The sequence below is a fragment of the Aquarana catesbeiana genome, linkage group LG03, assembly GCF_042186555.1.
Source record: "Aquarana catesbeiana isolate 2022-GZ linkage group LG03, ASM4218655v1, whole genome shotgun sequence".
Classification (NCBI taxonomy): Eukaryota; Metazoa; Chordata; class Amphibia; order Anura; family Ranidae; genus Aquarana; species Aquarana catesbeiana.
Window position 1 is genome coordinate 339,247,682 of NC_133326.1, and position 20,055 is coordinate 339,267,736.

At 41.2% G+C, this 20,055-nt stretch overlaps 1 protein-coding gene across 2 annotated transcripts in view; it reads right to left on the minus strand.

Moving 5' to 3' along the window:
• Window positions 1-6,647: 6,647 nt before the first annotated feature.
• Window positions 6,648-20,055, minus strand: part of HTR4 (5-hydroxytryptamine receptor 4) — an 842,991-nt gene continuing 829,583 nt past the window's right edge. For both annotated transcript variants that reach the window (XM_073620556.1, XM_073620555.1), the window contains one exon: window positions 6,648-9,484. Coding sequence is in view for 1 of the 2 variants with exons in the window: in XM_073620555.1 (XP_073476656.1) it covers window positions 9,397-9,484 (88 nt within the window). In the remaining variant the exon portion in view is untranslated. The remainder of the gene's footprint in view (window positions 9,485-20,055) is intronic.

Sequence of the window (20,055 nt, forward strand, 5' to 3'; positions counted from 1 at the left end):
TATGAGCAGCGTGATGGCGTCAAGGGACTGGTATGGATTTTTGGGGGACCCCATGCCGTTTTTTTTTTTTTATTTTGGCGCGGGGTTCCCTTAAAATCCATACCAGACCTGAACACCATACACATTTTTTCCTTTCACTTAATAGTAACCCCTTTTTTTGATACTTATCACCTTTCATATATACACGTTATAGAAGTACATTCATTATTATATACACGTTTATTGATAGGATTCACTATATATATACACACATATATATTTTTTGCCTACACGTGTACATATACACATCTTTTTTCACATTCTTTGTCATCTATTTACATGTCACGGTTTTGATAACATTTCTCAATCAGTTAACACACCAAATAGCCAGCAGATGCCGAGACTTCATTAAATTGGCTTCCAGCTGAGACTCAATGACCATCTAATTGGTCAATCATGTAATACCCCATTGAGCTATATAAGAGTTTGTCTTTTTAATATTTGTTAGCTATGAGTAAGCACTCAGTCCTGAGTGCGAAACGCGTCAGCTTACCTGTACTTTCTGCATGACAGTCTTGTTGTTTTGATGATCCCATTTTTTCAATAAAGTGAAGTTTTTTGACTACATCCAGTGTGCGGCATCCAAATCTTCTCCTCCATTCAAGCCTGCAGACCTGAATGGTCTGGTATGGAATTTAGGGGACCCCCACGTTTTTTTTTTTTTTTAATTTTGGCCGGGGTTCCCCTTAATATCCATACCAGACCTGAAGGACCTGGTATGGAATTTAGGGGGACCCCCACGCCATTTTTTTTTTTAAATTTTGGTTCGGGGTTCCCCTGTGGGGAATTCCCATCCCGTTTATCAATGAACTTCTATGTGTATTGTCGGACCGGCAATTCATTAATAGCTGCGAGTAGTTTTAAATGACTTTTTTTCCTTTGAAATGTCATTTTGCTGTCAGACTGTTCTAAACACGGGAAACATGCGCCCCTTTACAGGCATACTATAGAGACCCCCCAGCTACAAAATTTAAAGGAATATTACACTTTTATTGTTTGACTTTAAGCATTATTAAAATCACTGCTCCTGAAAAAACAGCTGTTTTTAAAACTTTTTTTTGCATTGATCCATGTCCCCTGGGGCAGGACCCAGGTCCCCACTTTTTATGACAATAACTTGCATATAAGCCTTTAAAATGAGCACTTTTGATTTCTCCCATAGACTTTTAAAGGGTGTTCCGCGGCATTCGAATTTGCCGCGAACACCCCAAATTGTTCGCTGTTCGGCGAACTTGCGAACAGCCAATGTTTCGACTCGAACTCGAAGCTCATCCCTATTAGTGAGTAACATCTGCAGTCTCTCAGCTATCTGTCTTATTTATCAGCTACCAAGCCACTGTTCTTCCTGGCTTCGCAGGAGAAGAGGGGGAGGAAGGAGGGGTTAGATGCATATGCTTGGAACTGACTGCTAATCACACATGTATAAAATCTTACTTAGAAATGTTTACAAGCACATTTTATCAGAAGCAACTATTGTTCAAATTCAGCCATTTTAGTCCACTGCCACAGAGACAGAGGGATTGATTTACTTCAGACAACTAGGTTCAGACAATCAGCTTTCAGTCTTTCTTCCCAAAGCTTAAACTGTTACTAAACCTAAAAACATTTTTTACCTTAAAGCGGAGTTCCACCCAAAAATGGAACTTCCACTGTCCGGATTCCTCCCCCCTCTGGTGTCACATTTGGCACCTTTCAGGGGGGAGCTGATACCTGTCTATTACAGGTTTTTTCTCCCACCTCCGACAAAAGATTGCCGCATTGTCCGCGGCGAACTACGCCATGTCCGGCCCCTCCTCCATCCCCCCCGCTGTCTTCTGGGAGACACACATGTCCCAGAAGACAGCAAGGACCACTCAGAACGCACAGCACGACTCGCTACCCCTCAACCTGGGGTAGCTTGGGGGATTGTTGAATCCGGCCTGGTTGGTTGTTGGTGGCAACTGTTGTTTGGGTGAGTGGTTTTATCTGTGGTGTTCTTTGGAGACCAAGCTCACCTACAATGTCTCATTTTTTTATTTATTTATTCATATAATTTATATGTCTGTTACAATAATTTTTTGTTTTCATTTTGTTTAGTGCTTTCATTTGAATCCTATTCTGACTTGCACATCCCCTGAAGAAGCAATTAGTGAAACATGTTAGGCTAGTGTGCAATGTATTTTCCTCCACTTTTGAATTGATCAATCAATATGACCACCAAATATCTGTTATCATTGTGAATATTTATTTTGTATTTTTTAAACCTTGTAATAATAAAATTTATTGATTATTTTAATGTATGCATTTTTCCTGCATCCTCATTGGCACCGTAAAAATCCCCTCAACCTCCAGCTTTTTTCCATGATTATCTGGGATGAGGCGCCTGATTGATGGGTGTTGCAACATGAACCAGACCAACCTTTTGTTCTATGACAGAGATCTACTGCTCCCTGTCATTGGTCTGTCAGTGATCCTTTCCTTATCAGTGTCATTTATACAGTAATCAGTGCATTTTTATAGCACTGATCGCTGTATAAATGACAATGATCCCACAATAGTGTCAAAAGTGTCCGATGTGCCCGCCGCAATGTCACAGTCATGATAAAAATCGCAGATCACCGTCATTACTAATGAAAAAAAAATAATAATAAAAATGCCATAAATCTATCCCCTATTTTGTAGACGCTATAACTTTTGCGCAAACCAAACAATATACGCTTATTGTGATTTTTTTTACCAAAAATATGTAGAAGAATACATATCAGCCTAAACTGAGGAAAAAGATTGTTTTTTTATAAAATAAAAACCACAGAGGTGATCAAATACCACCAAAAGAAATCTGTATTTGTGCGAAAAAAAGGATGTCAATTTTGTTTTGGTGTAACGTCGCACAGCCGCACAAGCCGTCAGTTAAAGCGACGCAGTGCCGGATTTCAAAAAGTGCTCTGGTCAGGAATTGGGTTAATTTCTTCCTGGACTGAAGTGGTTAAAGGGCAACTTCACTTTTAGGGGAAAAAATATAGGAAATAAAAAGAATATAGTATATACAATTGCCACAGTAGCCATATTGTACTGTAATTTGATGTTACACTTCCTTTGCAGTGCTGTAATTTTCTGTAAAATTCTAAGTAGTATGGCAACCTGGAGGCCCTATCTACACCACTGGTGTTCAGAACTTCCCCCAGAAATGTAATTTACTGCTTGTGTGATTGGCTCACTGATTTTCCCAGAAGTCTGCACTAGGGTACAAGTCAGATTTTAAGCATCCTCTGCAAAAGAAAATGTATTTTGATGAGATATTTTCAAAGGGTTAATTACTTCTACAGTTTGCAGTTGAACACAGTCATTGCCATTCAGGAATCAGTCTTCCAAGGACATAGTTGGACATACAGCTTTTTCATAAAGTATAACTAATGGCCCGTACACACGATCTGAAAATCGGATGAAAAATACCGCTTTTAACGCGATCATACGATAATCGGATCATTAGTACAGAGCTTTCGAGAGCTGGTCACGACAGTTCATCTGATATTATTTTATAGGACATGCACGAAAATTTTTCTCGTATGATACCAGATCGTACGATTTTCGTTTAATCAGTTCAGTTGTCGTCCGAAAATACAATACGTATACACTACAACACATGACATCACTGCCGATTTTTTATTCTGTCCTACGAGAGTTTTCATAATTTTAGTAAACTCTTCAGGCTTGATGTACGACTAGTATGCAAAAAAAAAAAAAAAGACGATCTATTGTCCGATTTTGGGATCGTGTGTACTGGGCATTAAAGCAAAACCTTTTTTTTTAGTTTTGGAGTGGAGAGGGATTAGAACACTTGTCAGTTTTTATTGTTATCTGTGCTCCTATTAAGAAAATTCATCCTCTCTATTTGTTCTGTTTACCATTATCATTGAAAGTGAAAGTAAAAGACATTTCGGGTTGTCCCCAGAAAAGTAATAGTGGGTAAATCTTCCAATACGGACACTAGTTCTAGTGACCTGGGGGTCTCCAAGGAATTCCCTTAATTTACAGGGATTTCCTCTCACTTCCTGTTTGGCTATGGGACAGGAAGTGTAGGAAAATCTCCGCAATGGGACTAAAGCCTCGTACACACAATCAGATTTTCAGGTGACTGTTCGTCCGTTTTTTGTTGCATGCTAGATTAATGTCGAAAGTGAAGGGGTTACTCATCATACGAAAATCCTTGTATGACAGAATTCAACTTCAGAAGTGATGAAATGTGTTGAATAGTTTTGTATGTGTTTTTTCATTTCTGAGCATGCATAGTCTTGCTCTTACAATTTTTTTCGGACAGAAACCGTTAAGTTAAACGAAAATCAGAGGTTGAGTTCACGTATGCCAAAAATTTTATAGTCTGCATATCCAGCTTTTGTTGGACGAAAAATCTGAATCGGCTGTCAAAAGCACCTTACTAACGATCCAAAAATCGGCAGATTGTTCAGTGTATGAAATTTTACTTCCGATTTTTGTATCGTGTGTACGAGCCTATATATGACGATAAAAAAATCTGATGGGGGTTATAACCCCCTCTTGCTCTTTCTAAAATGAAAAAACAAATAAATGCCTATAGCTCTACTTTAAGAATAGAAACCAGTCAGAATCTGCAACAAAGTTTGTCAAAAATCCTTACAATGTAAGTCGATCACCCAGAGAGCCACTGATGAGTAAACTTGTTATTATAATTATGATGACTAGGAGCTGGAATCTAAAAAAGCAAGAAATTGGCCATGATGATTAATCAGATGCAATGTTTTATATTCCAGAGAATAAATGGTGAAATATAATTGGTCCCTTTTTTTGCTTTTTCTTGAGCTGTCATGTCAAGCAGCCTAATATAATGAAGGAAGTACGCAGAGATACGTAATGTGTAAAATGCTACACTACATGTTAATCACAAGTGGAATTAAAATACGTATTTATTATCTTCTGTGGTTCTAGCATGTGTCATGTTTCTAATTCATAAAATTATGTGCAGTGATGGTGAAAACCATGCTTTCTGACCAAACTGAGGGAAGTAGGTAGGCTGTGATTTTTTACCTTGACCTCTTAAAGCAATATGGTTCATGGAATTACTGCTTTAATATCACTCTCTGTGTCCCATGAAATAAAGTGGAATCCTGGGCAGTAAAAAAATAAAAAATTGTAGCCACACCCCCTCCCCCTTGCCGCAAGCTTGCTTCACAGGTCAGTTACAAAAAAAAAAAATCAGCAGCAGCCAGGTAACTATCATTTTTAGAAAAAAGTCAATAGTGGTAGCCCTTATATAGCTATCAGTACATGTTGATTTCTTGTGCTTTATTATGATGATTAGCACTAGGATAATTTTTTAGGGTACTGCATTGATGCCTCTGACTTGTATTGTAAATTAATCCGGGCGGCACAGTTGTGTAGTGGATAGCACTTTCACCTAGCAGTAAGAAGTGTCGCTGGCTTGAATCCCAACCACGACACTACCTGCCTGGAGTTTGCATGTTCTCCCTGTGCCTGCGTGGGTTTCCTCCGGGTACTCCGGTTTCCTCCCACACTCCAAAGACATGCTGGTAGGTTAATTGGATCCTGTCTAAATTGTCCCTAGTATGTACTTATGCGAGTTAGGGACCTTAGATTGTAAGCTCCCTGAGGTTAGGGACTGATGTGAATGTATATGTAAAAGCGCTGCGTAAATTGAGGGCGCTATAAAAGTAACTGAAATAAATAATAAATAATTCTAGAGTCATAATGATTAATAATGCAAACCTGTGTTTTGCCCATGGAGGTTCCCATAAGCACATCTTCCCATTTCCTTCACTCATCTGCCACCCTATTCAGCTGACAGAAGTGTAGGGAAAATATCCATTACTTTCAGGTATGAAAGAGCATGTGGTTCACTCCATCTGATAGCAGTGGTATTGATGTTCAGTGATTGTCCTGGCAATGTCATATAGGGAGGGGAGAAAATCAGCCCTGTGTAAGCTCTGACTGGAGATCCGTCTAATGCATGGGTCTCAAACTGGCAGCCCTCCAGCTGTTGCACAACTACAAGTCCTAAAAGGCATTTCAAGGCTGACAGTTACAAGCATGACTCCCACAAGCAGAGGCATGATGAGTTTTGCAACAGCTGGAGGGCTGCCAGTTTGAGACCCCGGTCTAGAGCTTACACATAGAGCTTAGAAACAAATTTTTACCCCAGCTCCACTGCCAATATTAAAGTCCACAAACTGTGGTCTGGTGCTCTAGCCAGGGCGTTCAGGCCCCAGAGTTACAATACTTGAATCAGGAAGGCTGACAACTCGGATGCTCTTCAATAAAAGTACTTTATTTGTTACATGGGTAGGGTACAGGCTATATGCTGACACGTTTTGGCTAAGAAGCTTTCATCAAAGCTTTGATGAAGGCTTCATAGGCGAAACGTATCAGTATATAGTCTGTACCCATGTACTAATGTAACAAATAAAGTACTTTTATTCAAAAGCATCTGAGTTGCCAGCCTTCCTGATTCAAGAACTCAAAATATATTAGTCATATTGTTCTGTTCCCATCGAGCCATCTTTCTAGGTACAATAATCTGTATTTGTACAAATTTACAGCTTACATAAATCTGCAAAATAAGGACATATTCAGACTGCTTTGATTACATGTGTCACACATACATTTTAATGTTTCCATTGCATTGGTATTTGCTCACATAAATAGTCACTTTTCAATCAAATGTACATCTAGAAGGTGCTATAATTATATCAATAACAATATGAGCTGGTGTCCAGGGCATGAAATGATGCAAATAAAAATATATTTTTGTAACTTTTTTTAATGTTCCACTAGATAGAGAAATCCTCAGCTCTGCTAATATTGTAGAGAAACAGTGCAGTATTACAAAATTTACATTAATGTTTTATCGCTGACTATGACGTTGCCTCTTTGTTGAGGTGCTAGGGCTTAGTGCTGATGGAGAGGATTAATGCAGAGGTAATAAGTTCTGCCTGAAACCGCATGTGACAAATGGAACCCTCCTGTCTGGAAGCTTAAAGTGTATATATTGCCTAAACTGTATTGGGTAGAGTACAATTGGGCCCTCAGGCAAGTTTTTTTGCTGTATATGTCCCTGCTAGGCTTATTACCTTTTAAAATCCTAGTGACCATTGTTGCCAGTACATAAAATGATGGAAAATCCAAAATTTTAGAGTTGTCACTGGGGACAATGAGGGTAAATCTTCCAAAGGTGAAACCCGTTGTAGCGACAACTGTTTCAGGGTTCATTCACACTTCCGATTGAAAGCAATAGGAGGCTTATGGCTCTCTCAGCTAATCATGCCCACTTGCATGTAATTGCTCATGCAAAAATCACATGCGAACGATCGGACCTGGACGCAGGCAGTCTGTATCTAGGGCCAATCACTCATATGTGATCTCTGCATTAGCAATTACACGCGAGTGGGCGCAACTAGCTGTGAGAGCCAGCAGCCTCACATAGCAATCAATGGGGGCAGCCTCTCGCAGCTAATCGCAGGAACCCTCACTGGGGTGTTTGCATATAATCGCAGACAGCGTGAATGCACCCTAACAGGAGAATTCCCTTTAATTTATAGAGATTTTTTTTTCACATTTTCTGTTGCATCTCCAGGACAGGAAGTGAAGTGAAATCTCCCCAAAGAGACGGAGAGTGCAAAAAGGGTGTTAACGCTCCTAACCTTTCTCTACTTTTTTTCAAAACTAGAAAAATTTAGTTCTGGCTCTATATATCCTTAAAGCATAATAAGAAAAAGGTTGTAAGTGAAAAGGATACAAGTATGACTTTTTTCAACATCTGATTTGTTTCTCTCAAACTTTAGTACACTCTTAGTCATTGGTATGCTTAACTTAGAATATAAACATATTTTTGCATCACAAAAAAGCAAAAATGTAAATTTATATGAGAGTCCCTTCATGTACTTCGTTAGTGGCAGAATTTAGATTGCATGATATGGCACTTTTTATTGGGCTTAAGCACTGCACCAATGGCACTATGTATATGTTAAATACTGGATACTTACATCTTAATTAAGAAAATAATAGCTTCATTTATATGCAATATTTATAAATATTCTTTACATATAAATATATCTCCTTGATAAATAAGGCTGTTTTAGAAATATGTCAATATACAGAACAGTGTTATTGTTCTTTGCCATGAATCCAGTATATTGTGTCAGTCATTCTTTAAAAAAAAGGTCCTGCAGGATCAATGTGCAGTTTCCCACAACATGGATCAGGAGTTTTGCAGTCAACTGATAATCGCCTTTCATTAGTCAAACTACACCAACTTTCTACAAACTGGATAGTGATTTGTTGTTATGGGTCACTGTACATCATTTCACTATGTTAACCCATAATAACATTGTAAAAAACAAAATAAAAAATTGCAAATTAAGCAAAATGAGAGGAAATGGCCTCAATCCATGTAAACAGTAACTGTATAAATGTACATATAGAAAAAGGAAATTAAATAGGTCTTTCTCAGTATATAATTGCTTTACTTTTTGCTATAAAATACACAAAATACTTTGTCCCTAACAAGATAATATTATAGAGTACAATCCCAGGAACACAACTTTTATATGAAAATTTTTTTGTGGAAGTTAAACTGACCTTTAAATAATCACGGACCTATTTCAGCTGCTTTTTTTTTTTAAACAAAGTACACGGAAGCTCTTGGAAGATCCTGCAGATGAAACAATTGCTGATCAGCCAAACTGTACAAGCATAAATGATGGGAATGCCATCTTACCAACCAATTTAACATGAATGATGTCAGGCTGAAAAAGTACATGCAGATACACCATATAATACACAATAATGGATGTTCTCCTGTCTGATCTCTGTAGACACAATGCCTGTATTACAGTTACCCTTAAGGTTAGGCACTGGGAAGTATACATATGTATACTTATATACACACAATACATATATGTATATATTTTATTTTACATATAAAAACATAAACCTTCTGATTATCCAGCCTCCAGTCTTTGGTTGGTATTCCTGTGTAGGTTCAGGCACACCCAATTTAGGATTCTCATTGGCCTTCACAATCTTAAGCTACAAGTATAAACCTCTAAGCATTAGTATAGAAAATTTATTGTAGCAAACAGAATATGTGGATTGTCCGACCGAAGTGTTTGGAGAACATTTGTCTGAATAGTAGTGTGGAACAAAAGCTTCTGGAGAGAAAATGTGCATTGTCTTGAACTCCACCTCAGATGTAATGCATTGTAATTCTGCAATTGACTTTGGTTCCACCTCTACAGTTGGGTTAATTAATAACAGGATGTTAATGTCATATGCTTGGCTTTAGCTTTGGATTCCACCAGTTTGGGCTTCGGGTGTGTATGCTGCTAACTAAAAACAAGATTCTTGTGACTCTGGATCATTATGGATAGGAAGTTTGTCTTGATCCTGGTGATGTCCATTATATAGAACGGTATATCTAAAAAAAAAAAAAAAAAACAAGACATAATTAGCATGTAGTAAGCAATAATGCACTTGTGAAGATGCTTAATCCAAAATTGAAAAATTTTATTTTCTTATTTGTTTCCACATTCTTATCTATGGCCAGTGATTGGACATTGCAGAGAATTTCAAAATGAGGAATCCAATGTATGCATGTATGCATTTAGGCCAACCAAAAAAAAAATGTGCAGTTTGCCAATTCACCTGATTTGTGAAATGATTTTTTTTTCACATTTCACTACAGATGTTTGTTGAATAACAGGGAGCTTTCAAATTGCTACTGTTTAACATAACATTTCTATTGCAGCATGTGGTTGGGGGGGCATGCTTGACTGTTGCTCCAAGAAAAACAGAAATGGAAGTCGCGCACACCTAGTGCATTACCAAAGATAATTTAATAATAAAAATGTTTTATATAAAAGTGGTTACTCACAAAATGCAACTGACAAAAGGCCATAAAAACAATGCATGGACATGCACAGAACATGGGGTACAGCTAACGTGTTTCGGGGGTGCACCGCCTTCCTCAGAGCTAGGCTAGTCTCATACACCATGAGCAAGCACTTTTATAGGGAATGGTGGAATTGAAAATTGTGTGTCAAAAAGAGCCACACCCTCAAGGGGGTGGGAAAAGGAAAAAAAATTATATTAATACATATATACATGTATATACATATATACATATATATACGCATATATACATATTCACACATACAAATAGTTGCACTAATGAAAAAAACAACAGAATCCATATCAAAAACCTATAACCAAAAACAAAACAAAACTCCATCATAAATACACAAACAAATAAATAAATAATGATAACTCATTTGAATCTATGATATATTGCACATTCATTTATATTTAGTCAGATGAATACAAGTACAGATGCAGGATTGATAGTTGGATCAATCCATGTCTCATCTCTACATGCCTGAAGTGGCTGCGGGGGGGAGGGGGGGTATTGGGCACTCAGAGGTGTCCAAAAAAATCACACGCTAGGATCACCCAACGGGAAGCTTCAGAATTGCCAGGAACGGGGGAAAAATCCCCAACAGATGCCAGCAGGATCATCCCCGCTGTAGTGCGCCGATCAGTGAACACCCGGTGTCACACAGGAACCTTGCTAGACCCCAGGGAACCAGCTCAATACCAAGGGGAATCCACTTCCTGGAAACTCAGGAAGACTCCTGATGACACGTGACATCACTTCCATTGCAGGAGCAGTACAACGGTGTCCCCATAGACATGAATGGGCAAAGATAGATGGAAGAAAAAAATAAAAAATTTTTACAAAAATTTAATAAAAAATTAAAAAAAAGACAAAAAATTCTCTAACAAAATTTGACCACTAGAAAATAGTAAATTAATAATAATAAAAAAATTATAATAAATAAATAAAAAATAAAGAAAATAATTAAATACAGGCCTTACATGCCTGATGGCCTCACATGCCTAACGAAGGGGTCCTGCGTGACTCCGAAATGTTGCACCTTTCTTGTGTTGTGATCATGCAATAAACTACCCATTTGGATGCCACTTTGTGCAGATCCTTGGTGTGCTGGCAAATATCTACGTTGTTACTTGAACTAGTATCCAGCTGGTTGTTGCTGCAGCACCCAAACCTTGACAGCTTATATCAGGAACGTGTGCAATGGGAATATGAAGTATTAGCATTGATATCTTTGGTAAGACGCTATGTTTGGTGCTGGAGCAAGGAGTGAGCACTTTTCACTCTGTTACATAGTTGGTCAGGATGAAATAGGACACAAGTTTCTCAAGCTCATTTTATACAGAAAAAAATTAAGTAAATAAGGTTGACAACCACCTGTATTTAGACATCTCTGGGTGTATATGGTAGCTAGCTGACAATCCAAACTCCCCAATGAAATTAAAAAAAAATGGTATATGTGTTTCCAGGTCAGGTATACACAAAAGCGTGTCACCTGCATAGTGTAATGATTTCAAGGTTCTTTCACCCACTCGCAAGCCAGCATTGACACTTCTTAACACTTAGGTTTAAGTCTGAATAGCTAAACTAAAAATGACAGGGGGGGGGGGTACATTTACCAGCTAGTCATAAATCTATGACTGCTCACTTCAATCTTTCTGCCATATGAGCTCAAGTCCGTTTTCAGAAGTGAACAGCAGGGTTCTTCCCAGATTTTAATATTAAGACAATATTAGCTGCCAAAAATTACTTTGGAGAATGATTAGCTCCCTCAAAATATGCATCATACATATCGGACAGTATGGGGACTATCTAATTTTTTATCATATAGCACTACTCATAAGCATACTCATCCAGGCCTAGTGCTTACAACAACAGGAATCCTCTAATGTAATTTTCAACCTCCTCTTTTTTATTGGGGAGTTCAAAAATTTAATTTGGTCAGGTTTATGCTGATATGAACAAAAACCTGTACATCCTATTTTTTATTCTCAGCATATGTCCATCTAGTCCAACCTATGCGTGTATGATTTTTATTCTCTAACAATTCCCATAGTCCTATATAATCTGCTTCCTCAGGAAGACATTTAAAATGTTTTTCAAGTTGCCTGCTGTCTTAGTTGAGCCCCACTCCCCCCATTATTCCACCCCCTCTATATCCTTACCCGCATAGACCCTTGCTCTCCATATGGCATGTTCTTTTCTGATCCCTCTCTCTCAGATCCTAGTTTAAAAGCTCCTACAGCCTTCTAAGTATTTCTTCCCTCAGCAGAGCTGTGCCCTCTATTTAGATGCAATACACCCCTACAGTAGAGCCAGTAACCGACCGAAAAGTCAGTCTAGTTTTCCAGGAACCCAAAATCCTTCTTCTTACACCAATTTCTCAGCCACTTGTTCAATCCCTAAGCTCCCATGGCCTGTCTGGTGTGGTTAATGGCACAGGTAGTATTTGTTAAAATACCACCTTGAAGGACCTTTTTCTTAGTTTGCTACCTAAGTCTCTGAAATCTTTTTTTTTTTTTTAGAACTCTCCATCGTCCACTAATGTTGTCATTTTTACCAATGTGTACCATGACAGCTTACAGACTTATTGGCTAGATCACTAGGTGAACCTAAGAGAAACAAAGCCTAAAAAAGAAAATGAATCCAGCGATCACAACAAGAATTAGTAAGCTACAATATAATAAAAGTTTGCTTTGGGATTTAATACTGCTTTAATAGCCACTGAGCACAATAAAAAGGTTTCTTTGGGAAGTGCATCCACCAATATTACATCATAAACAGCTATGTAGCATTACCCCATTAAATACAAATGTCCCTTTCCATCTCCCTATTTCTGATTTAATTCTTTCTTTAGCCATTCTTTTTTTTAAATGAACAGAATGTTCCTTTATTGAAATATAGGCATGGTACAGTTTGTTAAGAACATCAGGTGAGAGACATAGTCAACATATCAGTACAGTTTATCTACAAAACACAAAACCAGACAGCCCATAGGAGACATATGTTGGGATTAACGTGTGAGATCGTGGCTCCCATCCTGTCCAGAAAAAAGGTTCTGGGGAAATTCCCCCATCTATTTGGTCCAGGGTTGCCAAACTCTCTCGTATTTCTTGGGGCAGTTTCTATTCACATATGTCAGTTTGTACATAGGAGGAGCAGAGTTAAATGATTTTTTCCCCAAGAGACTACGGAGGGAGGGGATCAGGAATTCCATCTTAGTATGATCTCTCTCCTAGCATAGTATAACAGAAAGGAAATAAGCAGTTTGGTGTATATAGGCTTTTGGTCATCGTTGTGAATACCTAGAAGTATCAGCTCAGGGGTAGTCAGGAGGGCCAACAGGAGTCAGAGGTTTATGAGCTCAACCACCTCTTCTTTAGCCATTCTTACAGTTGATTTGGGTCCTCAAAATACTTTTGACCCTGCAGGCAATCCAGCTTATACTTTGCCAGAAACAGAGCAACTGTTTTTTCTCTTGTGTCAAGCATGTACACAGAGGGGAAAAAACCTGCATAAGTCTCACCCTTTCATGCTACATTTGGCCAAGATTTATTTATGCATTTATTTACATTCATGCCTGTATTATCCCTCGTTTCTAGCAGAAATTTAATAGGTGATAATTACCGTTCTAATTTTCCCTATCTCAGTGCCAATTCTATGTGCGCTTTCTTTTCTGCAGTGTTTCTAATACAGATTTCAAATTACTTACTATTTGATTAGCTTTTACCTCTGCTGTGTTTTATTCTTCAATCTCTGTGATTTTTTTTTCTAATTGTATTTTAACCTGAGTCTCTTATCGACCGATGAACCACTTAGTCTTTTTGAGTAGAGCCCCGTTGGGTTTGTCAAAAATTTTTGGTGGCATAATATATTTACAGTCCTATACTTGTAACGTTCTCACCCTCATTCTCCTGTGAGGCTAGGATGGCCTGATGAAAACCTAAGCTTTCAGGAAGAAAGGAGTTGCATGATGCATAAAGTCATTGAACCCAGAAAAGGAGAAGCTGTCTGGGCTAGAACAAAATGAGGAATGCAGCGCTGGTGGGAGGGAAAATACTTATTTAGGAACATTTTATGAAAAAGGAAATGTTAGTGCCGTTGGGCTTTAAAAAATTCAGTGATGTTGACATTTTTATTTTTTAATGAATATCCAATCGCCATGTTTTGCATAGCAGTGTCAAAGTGGGCTTACCTTACTTGATGTCATTAAAGATTTTGATAGTCAGCACTGTCTTGTTTGTTGGAAACTAAAGAACACACATTTTTTTGAGTTCTGCAAACTCTGAAGAACTTTATGGGAAGTGGATGCAACATATGAGTCTAAAATATACAAAATGTTGTTCAGAGTAGTTAATTGGCTCTCATGATGATTAGCTTTTCATTATAATTGCATTATTTGTTTGTAGCAGCTGACTGAAATCCTTGCATCCAGTTTCACACGTCTCTGTACTCCCAGGAACTGGAAGATTGCTAAGCATAAGCCTAACAGAGAAAAGGAGCAAGAGGTAACATATTTCACAGAATGCAGATGAGACGGGAAGAAATAATAGTCCTTTGAGACTTTAGAGAAAGCGTGTATTCATTTATGATGGTGAAAATAATATGTCATTTTTTTAAAATCTTTTGTTTAATCAATATGTCAAGTTTTATTTAGGTCTTGTGAAGGTGAATCTTTGAAAATATAAATATGGGAACTGCTGATGCTGACTCCTTTTTTTAAATGTGAAGGCTCTGGAGAGGTCATCCTAATACTTGCTTCAGAACCTAAACTTGGTTCCTGGCCAAGAACAATGCTGCCAAGTTTGAAAAGACTGACCTCCTAATCTACATACTTGTTCCAGGTTAGTAACTTGGTAGTGTGTCAGGATTATGATAGCTGCACCTACACAAACAAGTCAACAGTTTTACGGTTCTCATAAAACATGATGTTTTTAAAAACATTTGAGATACCTTTGTATCCAACAGAAGTGACGCTGGTGCGAAGCATCCAGGGCTCGTGCCGTGTACTTTTACAGGTCCCAAAGATGAAACTGGCAGACATTTTTTGTGTTGCTTGGCACTGCAGTGCTTATGGTATTTGCGTTGCAGTGCTGCTTCTGCCAGTCGACAGCTGCAGTTCAGGGCCTGAGAGTGGGCTCTCCTTGTCTTTGGTCAAATGCCACTGATGATGCATCTGATGAGTGAGTTTAAGGGAGGGGAAGTTCTGTTTTGAGGGGATGGGCTGGGAGGGGGTGACTTATATTGGGGTCTGTGCTTAGAAGTGGCTGGGATAGGGTGGTCTGCAGTAAGAAGTTACTTACAGGCTTAGGAGGGATGATCTGTTCTGAAGAAGTGGGAGTCTGTGTAGGGGAGATCTGTACCGATTTGGACCATTAAGGTATATTTGTACTGAGAGAAATTTGTACTCAGAGAATGGGGTAATTTTTTGTTTTACTCTGTGTACTAGCCTATATGTGATGCACTGTAGAGTGTGATATGCATTACTGACCATTTCACCCTGTGTGATCACCACTTCTGACCCCTGCACTCTTTTTGATATGCACTCTTGAGCGCTACTTACTCCTGACCCCTGCACTCTGTGTTACACATTCCTGATCCCTACACTCCATGTGTTACACACTCCTGACCCCTACATACCATGTGTTACACACTCCTGACCCGTGCATTCTGTATGTAATGAATGCCTGGTCCCTGCACTCTCTGTGTTACCACGCCATGCACTGATTGCACTATCCACTCCTAAGCCTTGCACTCATGAGGCCTGCAGTGTGTGCATTACACACTTATGAGTAGGGATGAGCCGAACACCCCCCCCCCGTTCGGTTCGCACCAGAACCTGCGAACGGACCGAAAATTTGCACGAACGTTAGAACCCCGTTGACGTCTATGGGACTCGAATGTTCGAAATCAAAAGTGCTCATTTTAAAGGCTAATTTGCTTGGTATTGTCCTAAAAAGGGTTTGGGGACCCGGGTCCTGCCCCAGGGGACATGTATCAATGCAAAAAAAACTTTTAAAAACGGACGTTTTTTCGGAAGCAGTGATTTTAATGATGCTTAAAGTAAAAAAAAAAAAAGTGAAATATTCCTTTAAATATCGTACCTGGGGGGTGTCTATAGTATGCCTGTAAAGTGGCACGTGTTTCCCGTGCTTAGAACAGACCCTGCACAAAATGTCATTTTTAAAGGAAAAAAAGTCATTTAAAACTGCTTTCGGCTTTAATGTAATGTCGGGTCCTGGCAATATGGATGAAAATCAGTGAGACAAACAGCATGGGTACCCCCCAGTCCATTACCAGGCCCTTTGGGTCTTGTATGGATATTAAGGGGAACCCCGCACCCAAATTAAAAAAGGAAACAGCAGTATACAGGCTCTGTACTCTGAACAGCAGTATACAGGCGGTGCAAACAAGACAGGGACTGTAGGTTTGTTGTTAAGTAGAATCTGTTTGTAATTTTGAACTGGTACATTTTTAACATGTTTAGCTCCAGCCAAAAAATCTATTTTAAGCTTTTTGGAAAACATAGGGAAGGGTTATCACCCCTGTGACATTTGTTTTGCAGTCTGTGCTCCTCTTCAGAAGATTTCACCTCAATTTTTGTCCCAATGACAAATGTTTTTTGAAAATTTGGTTTTTTTTGTGAAACAAGGATTGGTGATAAAGCATCAGTGGAAAGGAGAAATGTTTTTCCCATATTAACTCTTACACGAGAGAATTTCCCTTCCTAGGGGTAGAATTCATCTCACTTCCTGTTGTCTCCGTTTGCAAGTAGGAGTCGTTTGTAAGTTGGATGTTTGAAAGTAGGGGCCTGCCCTATATACTCAGCAGAAATTTGGGCCTTAGGTGTTGTTGTGGCCACAATACTGTAAGCCCTCACAGGGCCCTGCTGTGAAATATTAGATCAAGAATTGTAATTATATGCCCCTGTTGAACAGGGGCAGAAAAATTGGGCCTTTGGTGGTGGTGGTGGTGCTAGTGCCACAACACTGTAAGTCCTCACTCGAAAGAACGCTGGATGCAGGACAGGCCAGTAGCTCAATTGCATACTGTGCAAGCTCTGGCCAGTGATCCATCCTCAAGACCCAATAACCCAGAGGATTTTCGGTGGGAAAGGTGTCCAAGTCAGATCTTGCCCCTAGGTATTCCTGCACCATGTAAAACAGACGCTGGCGATGGTTGCTGGAACTGATCATACCTTGGGGCTGCGGACTAAAATATTGTCTGAACGCATCAGTCAGACGGCCACCTTCTCCACCGCTCCTTCTTTGACTGACTGAAGCCTCAGCAACACGTTGTCCAGAAACAGGAGTTTGTAACCTCCCAGTCTCTGGGAACACGTTGCACAGACCTTTCTGCAAGGCCTCCCGAAGATTTTTCATCCTTTGCTCCCTCTGCGATGGCAAGATAAGGTCCGCAACTTTACCCTTGTAACGTGGATCAAGGAGGGTTGCCAGCCAGTATTGGTCCTTCTCCTTGATACCACGAATACGAGGATCCTTACGCAGGCTTTGCAGGATCAGGGAGGCCATGCAGCGTAGGTTTTCTGAGGCATTCAGTCCGGAGTCCTCTGGGTCACTAAGGACGACGTGGTTCGCAGCCACCTCCTCCCAGCCACGTACAAGTCCATGTGTTTCTTGGGACTGATCCCTTAAAGACTGCTGCTGATGCTGAGTGCCAGGCTCCACCTCCATACTGACACAATCCTCCTCGTCCTCTTCTTCTGTGATCGGCGGGCACGCAGGAACACTGTCTGGATAAAGGGGGCCTTGAGAGCTAAGGAAGTCCTCCTCTTCCTGCCTCTGTTCTGCCTCAAGTGCCCTGTCCATTATTCCACGCACCGTGTGCTCCAACAGGTGGACAAGGGGGACAGTGTCACTGATGCATGCACTGTCACTGCTCACCATCCTCGTGGCCTCCTCAAATGGTGACAGGACAGTGCATGCATCCCTGATCATGGCCCACTGGTGTGGGGAAAAAAAAAACAAGCTCCCCTGACCCTGTCCTGGTGCCATAGTCGCACAGGTACTCATTGATGGCCCTCTGCTGCGTGTGCAGCCGCTGCAGCATGGCCAACGTTGAGTTCCACCTAGTGGGCATGTCACAGATTAGGCGGTTCTTGGGCAGGTTAAACTCCTTTTGGAGGTCTGCCAGCCGAGCACTGGCATTATATGACCGGCGGAAATGCACACAGACTTTCCTGGCCTGCCTCAGGACATCCTGTAAGCCCGGGTACCTGCCCAAGAACTGCTGCACCACCAAGTTAAGGACGTGAGCCAAACAGGGCACATGGGTCATTTGTCCCTGTCGGAGGGCAGAGAGGAGGTTGGTGCCATTGTCGCTAACCACCATTCCTGCCTTACGTTGGCGTGGCGTCAAGCACCTCTGAACCTGCCCCTGCAGAGCTGACAGAACCTCTGCCCCAGTGTGGCTCCCCCAAGCACACCAGCTCAAGCACCGCATGGCATCTTTTGGCCTGCATACTTGCGTAGCCCCTTGAACGGCTACGGAGCACCGCTGGTTCCGAGGACAAAGCACAGGAAGAGGTCATGGAGGAAGAAGAAGAGGGGGTGGAGGAGAGAGGTGTGTCACAATCATTAGTAGTGGCATTTTGGAGGCGTGGTGACGGAACAACCTCCAACACTACTGCACCTTGTCCTGCATTCTTCCCAGCTGCCAGCACCCAATGCATCACCCAATGCGCGGTGAAACTTAGGTAATGTCTCTGTCCATGCCTGCTGGACCATGAGTCAGCGGTAATATGCACCTTACCGCTGACTGCCCTGTCCAGCGAGGCCAAGACATTGCCTTCCACATGCTGGTAGAGAGCCGGAATCGCCTTCCGTGAGAAAAAGTGGCGTTTGGGTACCTGCCACTGAGGAACCGCACATTTCAAAAACTCACGGAAGGGGGCAGAGTCTACCAACTGAAAAGGCAGCAGTTGAAGTGCTAGCAACAAGCTGGCATTCAACATGTGGATGGCTGGGAGCGAACTTCTTTCGGCGGTGCAGCAGCTGGGGCAGGGAAATTTGCCTGGTACAATCTGACGTCGGTGTACCGAAAGCAGATTGCCCACAAGTACTTGGCTGTGACACACCTAATTCTACACCTTCATTCCTCTCAGTGCAGGTCTCAGAGAGGACTGAAGTTCTAGTGGGGTTGGAGATCTCAGCTGATGAGGAGCAAGCAGAGGTCCTCTTTGTTCTTTGGTGTGGGTCTTTTAGATACGCTTGCCAACGAACTGCATGGCAGGTCAACATATGTCTGGTCAAGCATGTGGTGCCCAAGTGGGAGATGTTTTGGCCACGCGAAATACACTTGAGACATATGTTGCAAATAGCAGCTGTGCAATCTGATGCACCTGTCTCAAAAAAGGCCCACACCAAAGAACTTTTGGAATAACGTGCAGAGACAGAAGCGCCCTGCACATGCGGAGCTTTGGGGTGTGATGCAGTCAGTGTGCTGCCCTTAGGCTGGTCCCTGGAGGGCATCCTGCCTCGTTGGTGATGTGCCTCCTCCTCCTCTCTCCTATCAGGCACCCACGTTGAGTCAGTGACCTCATCATCCCCTCCCTCCTCATCACTGGAGCAAACCTGGCAGTATGCTGCAGCAGGGGGAGCATGACTGCCAGATTGCTGTCCTTCTTGGGCACCCCCCTCTGTCCATGCTCACGTTACTGCCTTCATCTAGCTCAGTATCATCATCAGAGCCTTCTAAATGCTGGGCATCCTCCTGGAGCATGTACCCAACACTGTGGTCAAACAGTTCGAGGGACTCCTCAGGAGGACATGGTGGGGCTAGGGAAGGAGTCACTGATGCCATTGAGCCGAGGGAAGAGGCCGTGTTGGCAGCTGCTTTGCCAGACAAAGTACCCTGAGCATGGGTGAGAGAGGATGAGGAGGATGAGGACGGCTTGGTCATCCACTCGACCAAGTCTTCCGCATGTTGCGGCTCAACACGGCCAGCTGCCGAAAAAAAGGCCAAGCATGTCCCACAGCCACGTGCTGATGAGGATGCACCGTCTCCACGACCAGCACTGTTGCCTCTAGACACAGAGCCTGCTTGCCCTCTTTTATTGGCTTGTGACTGTCTGCCTC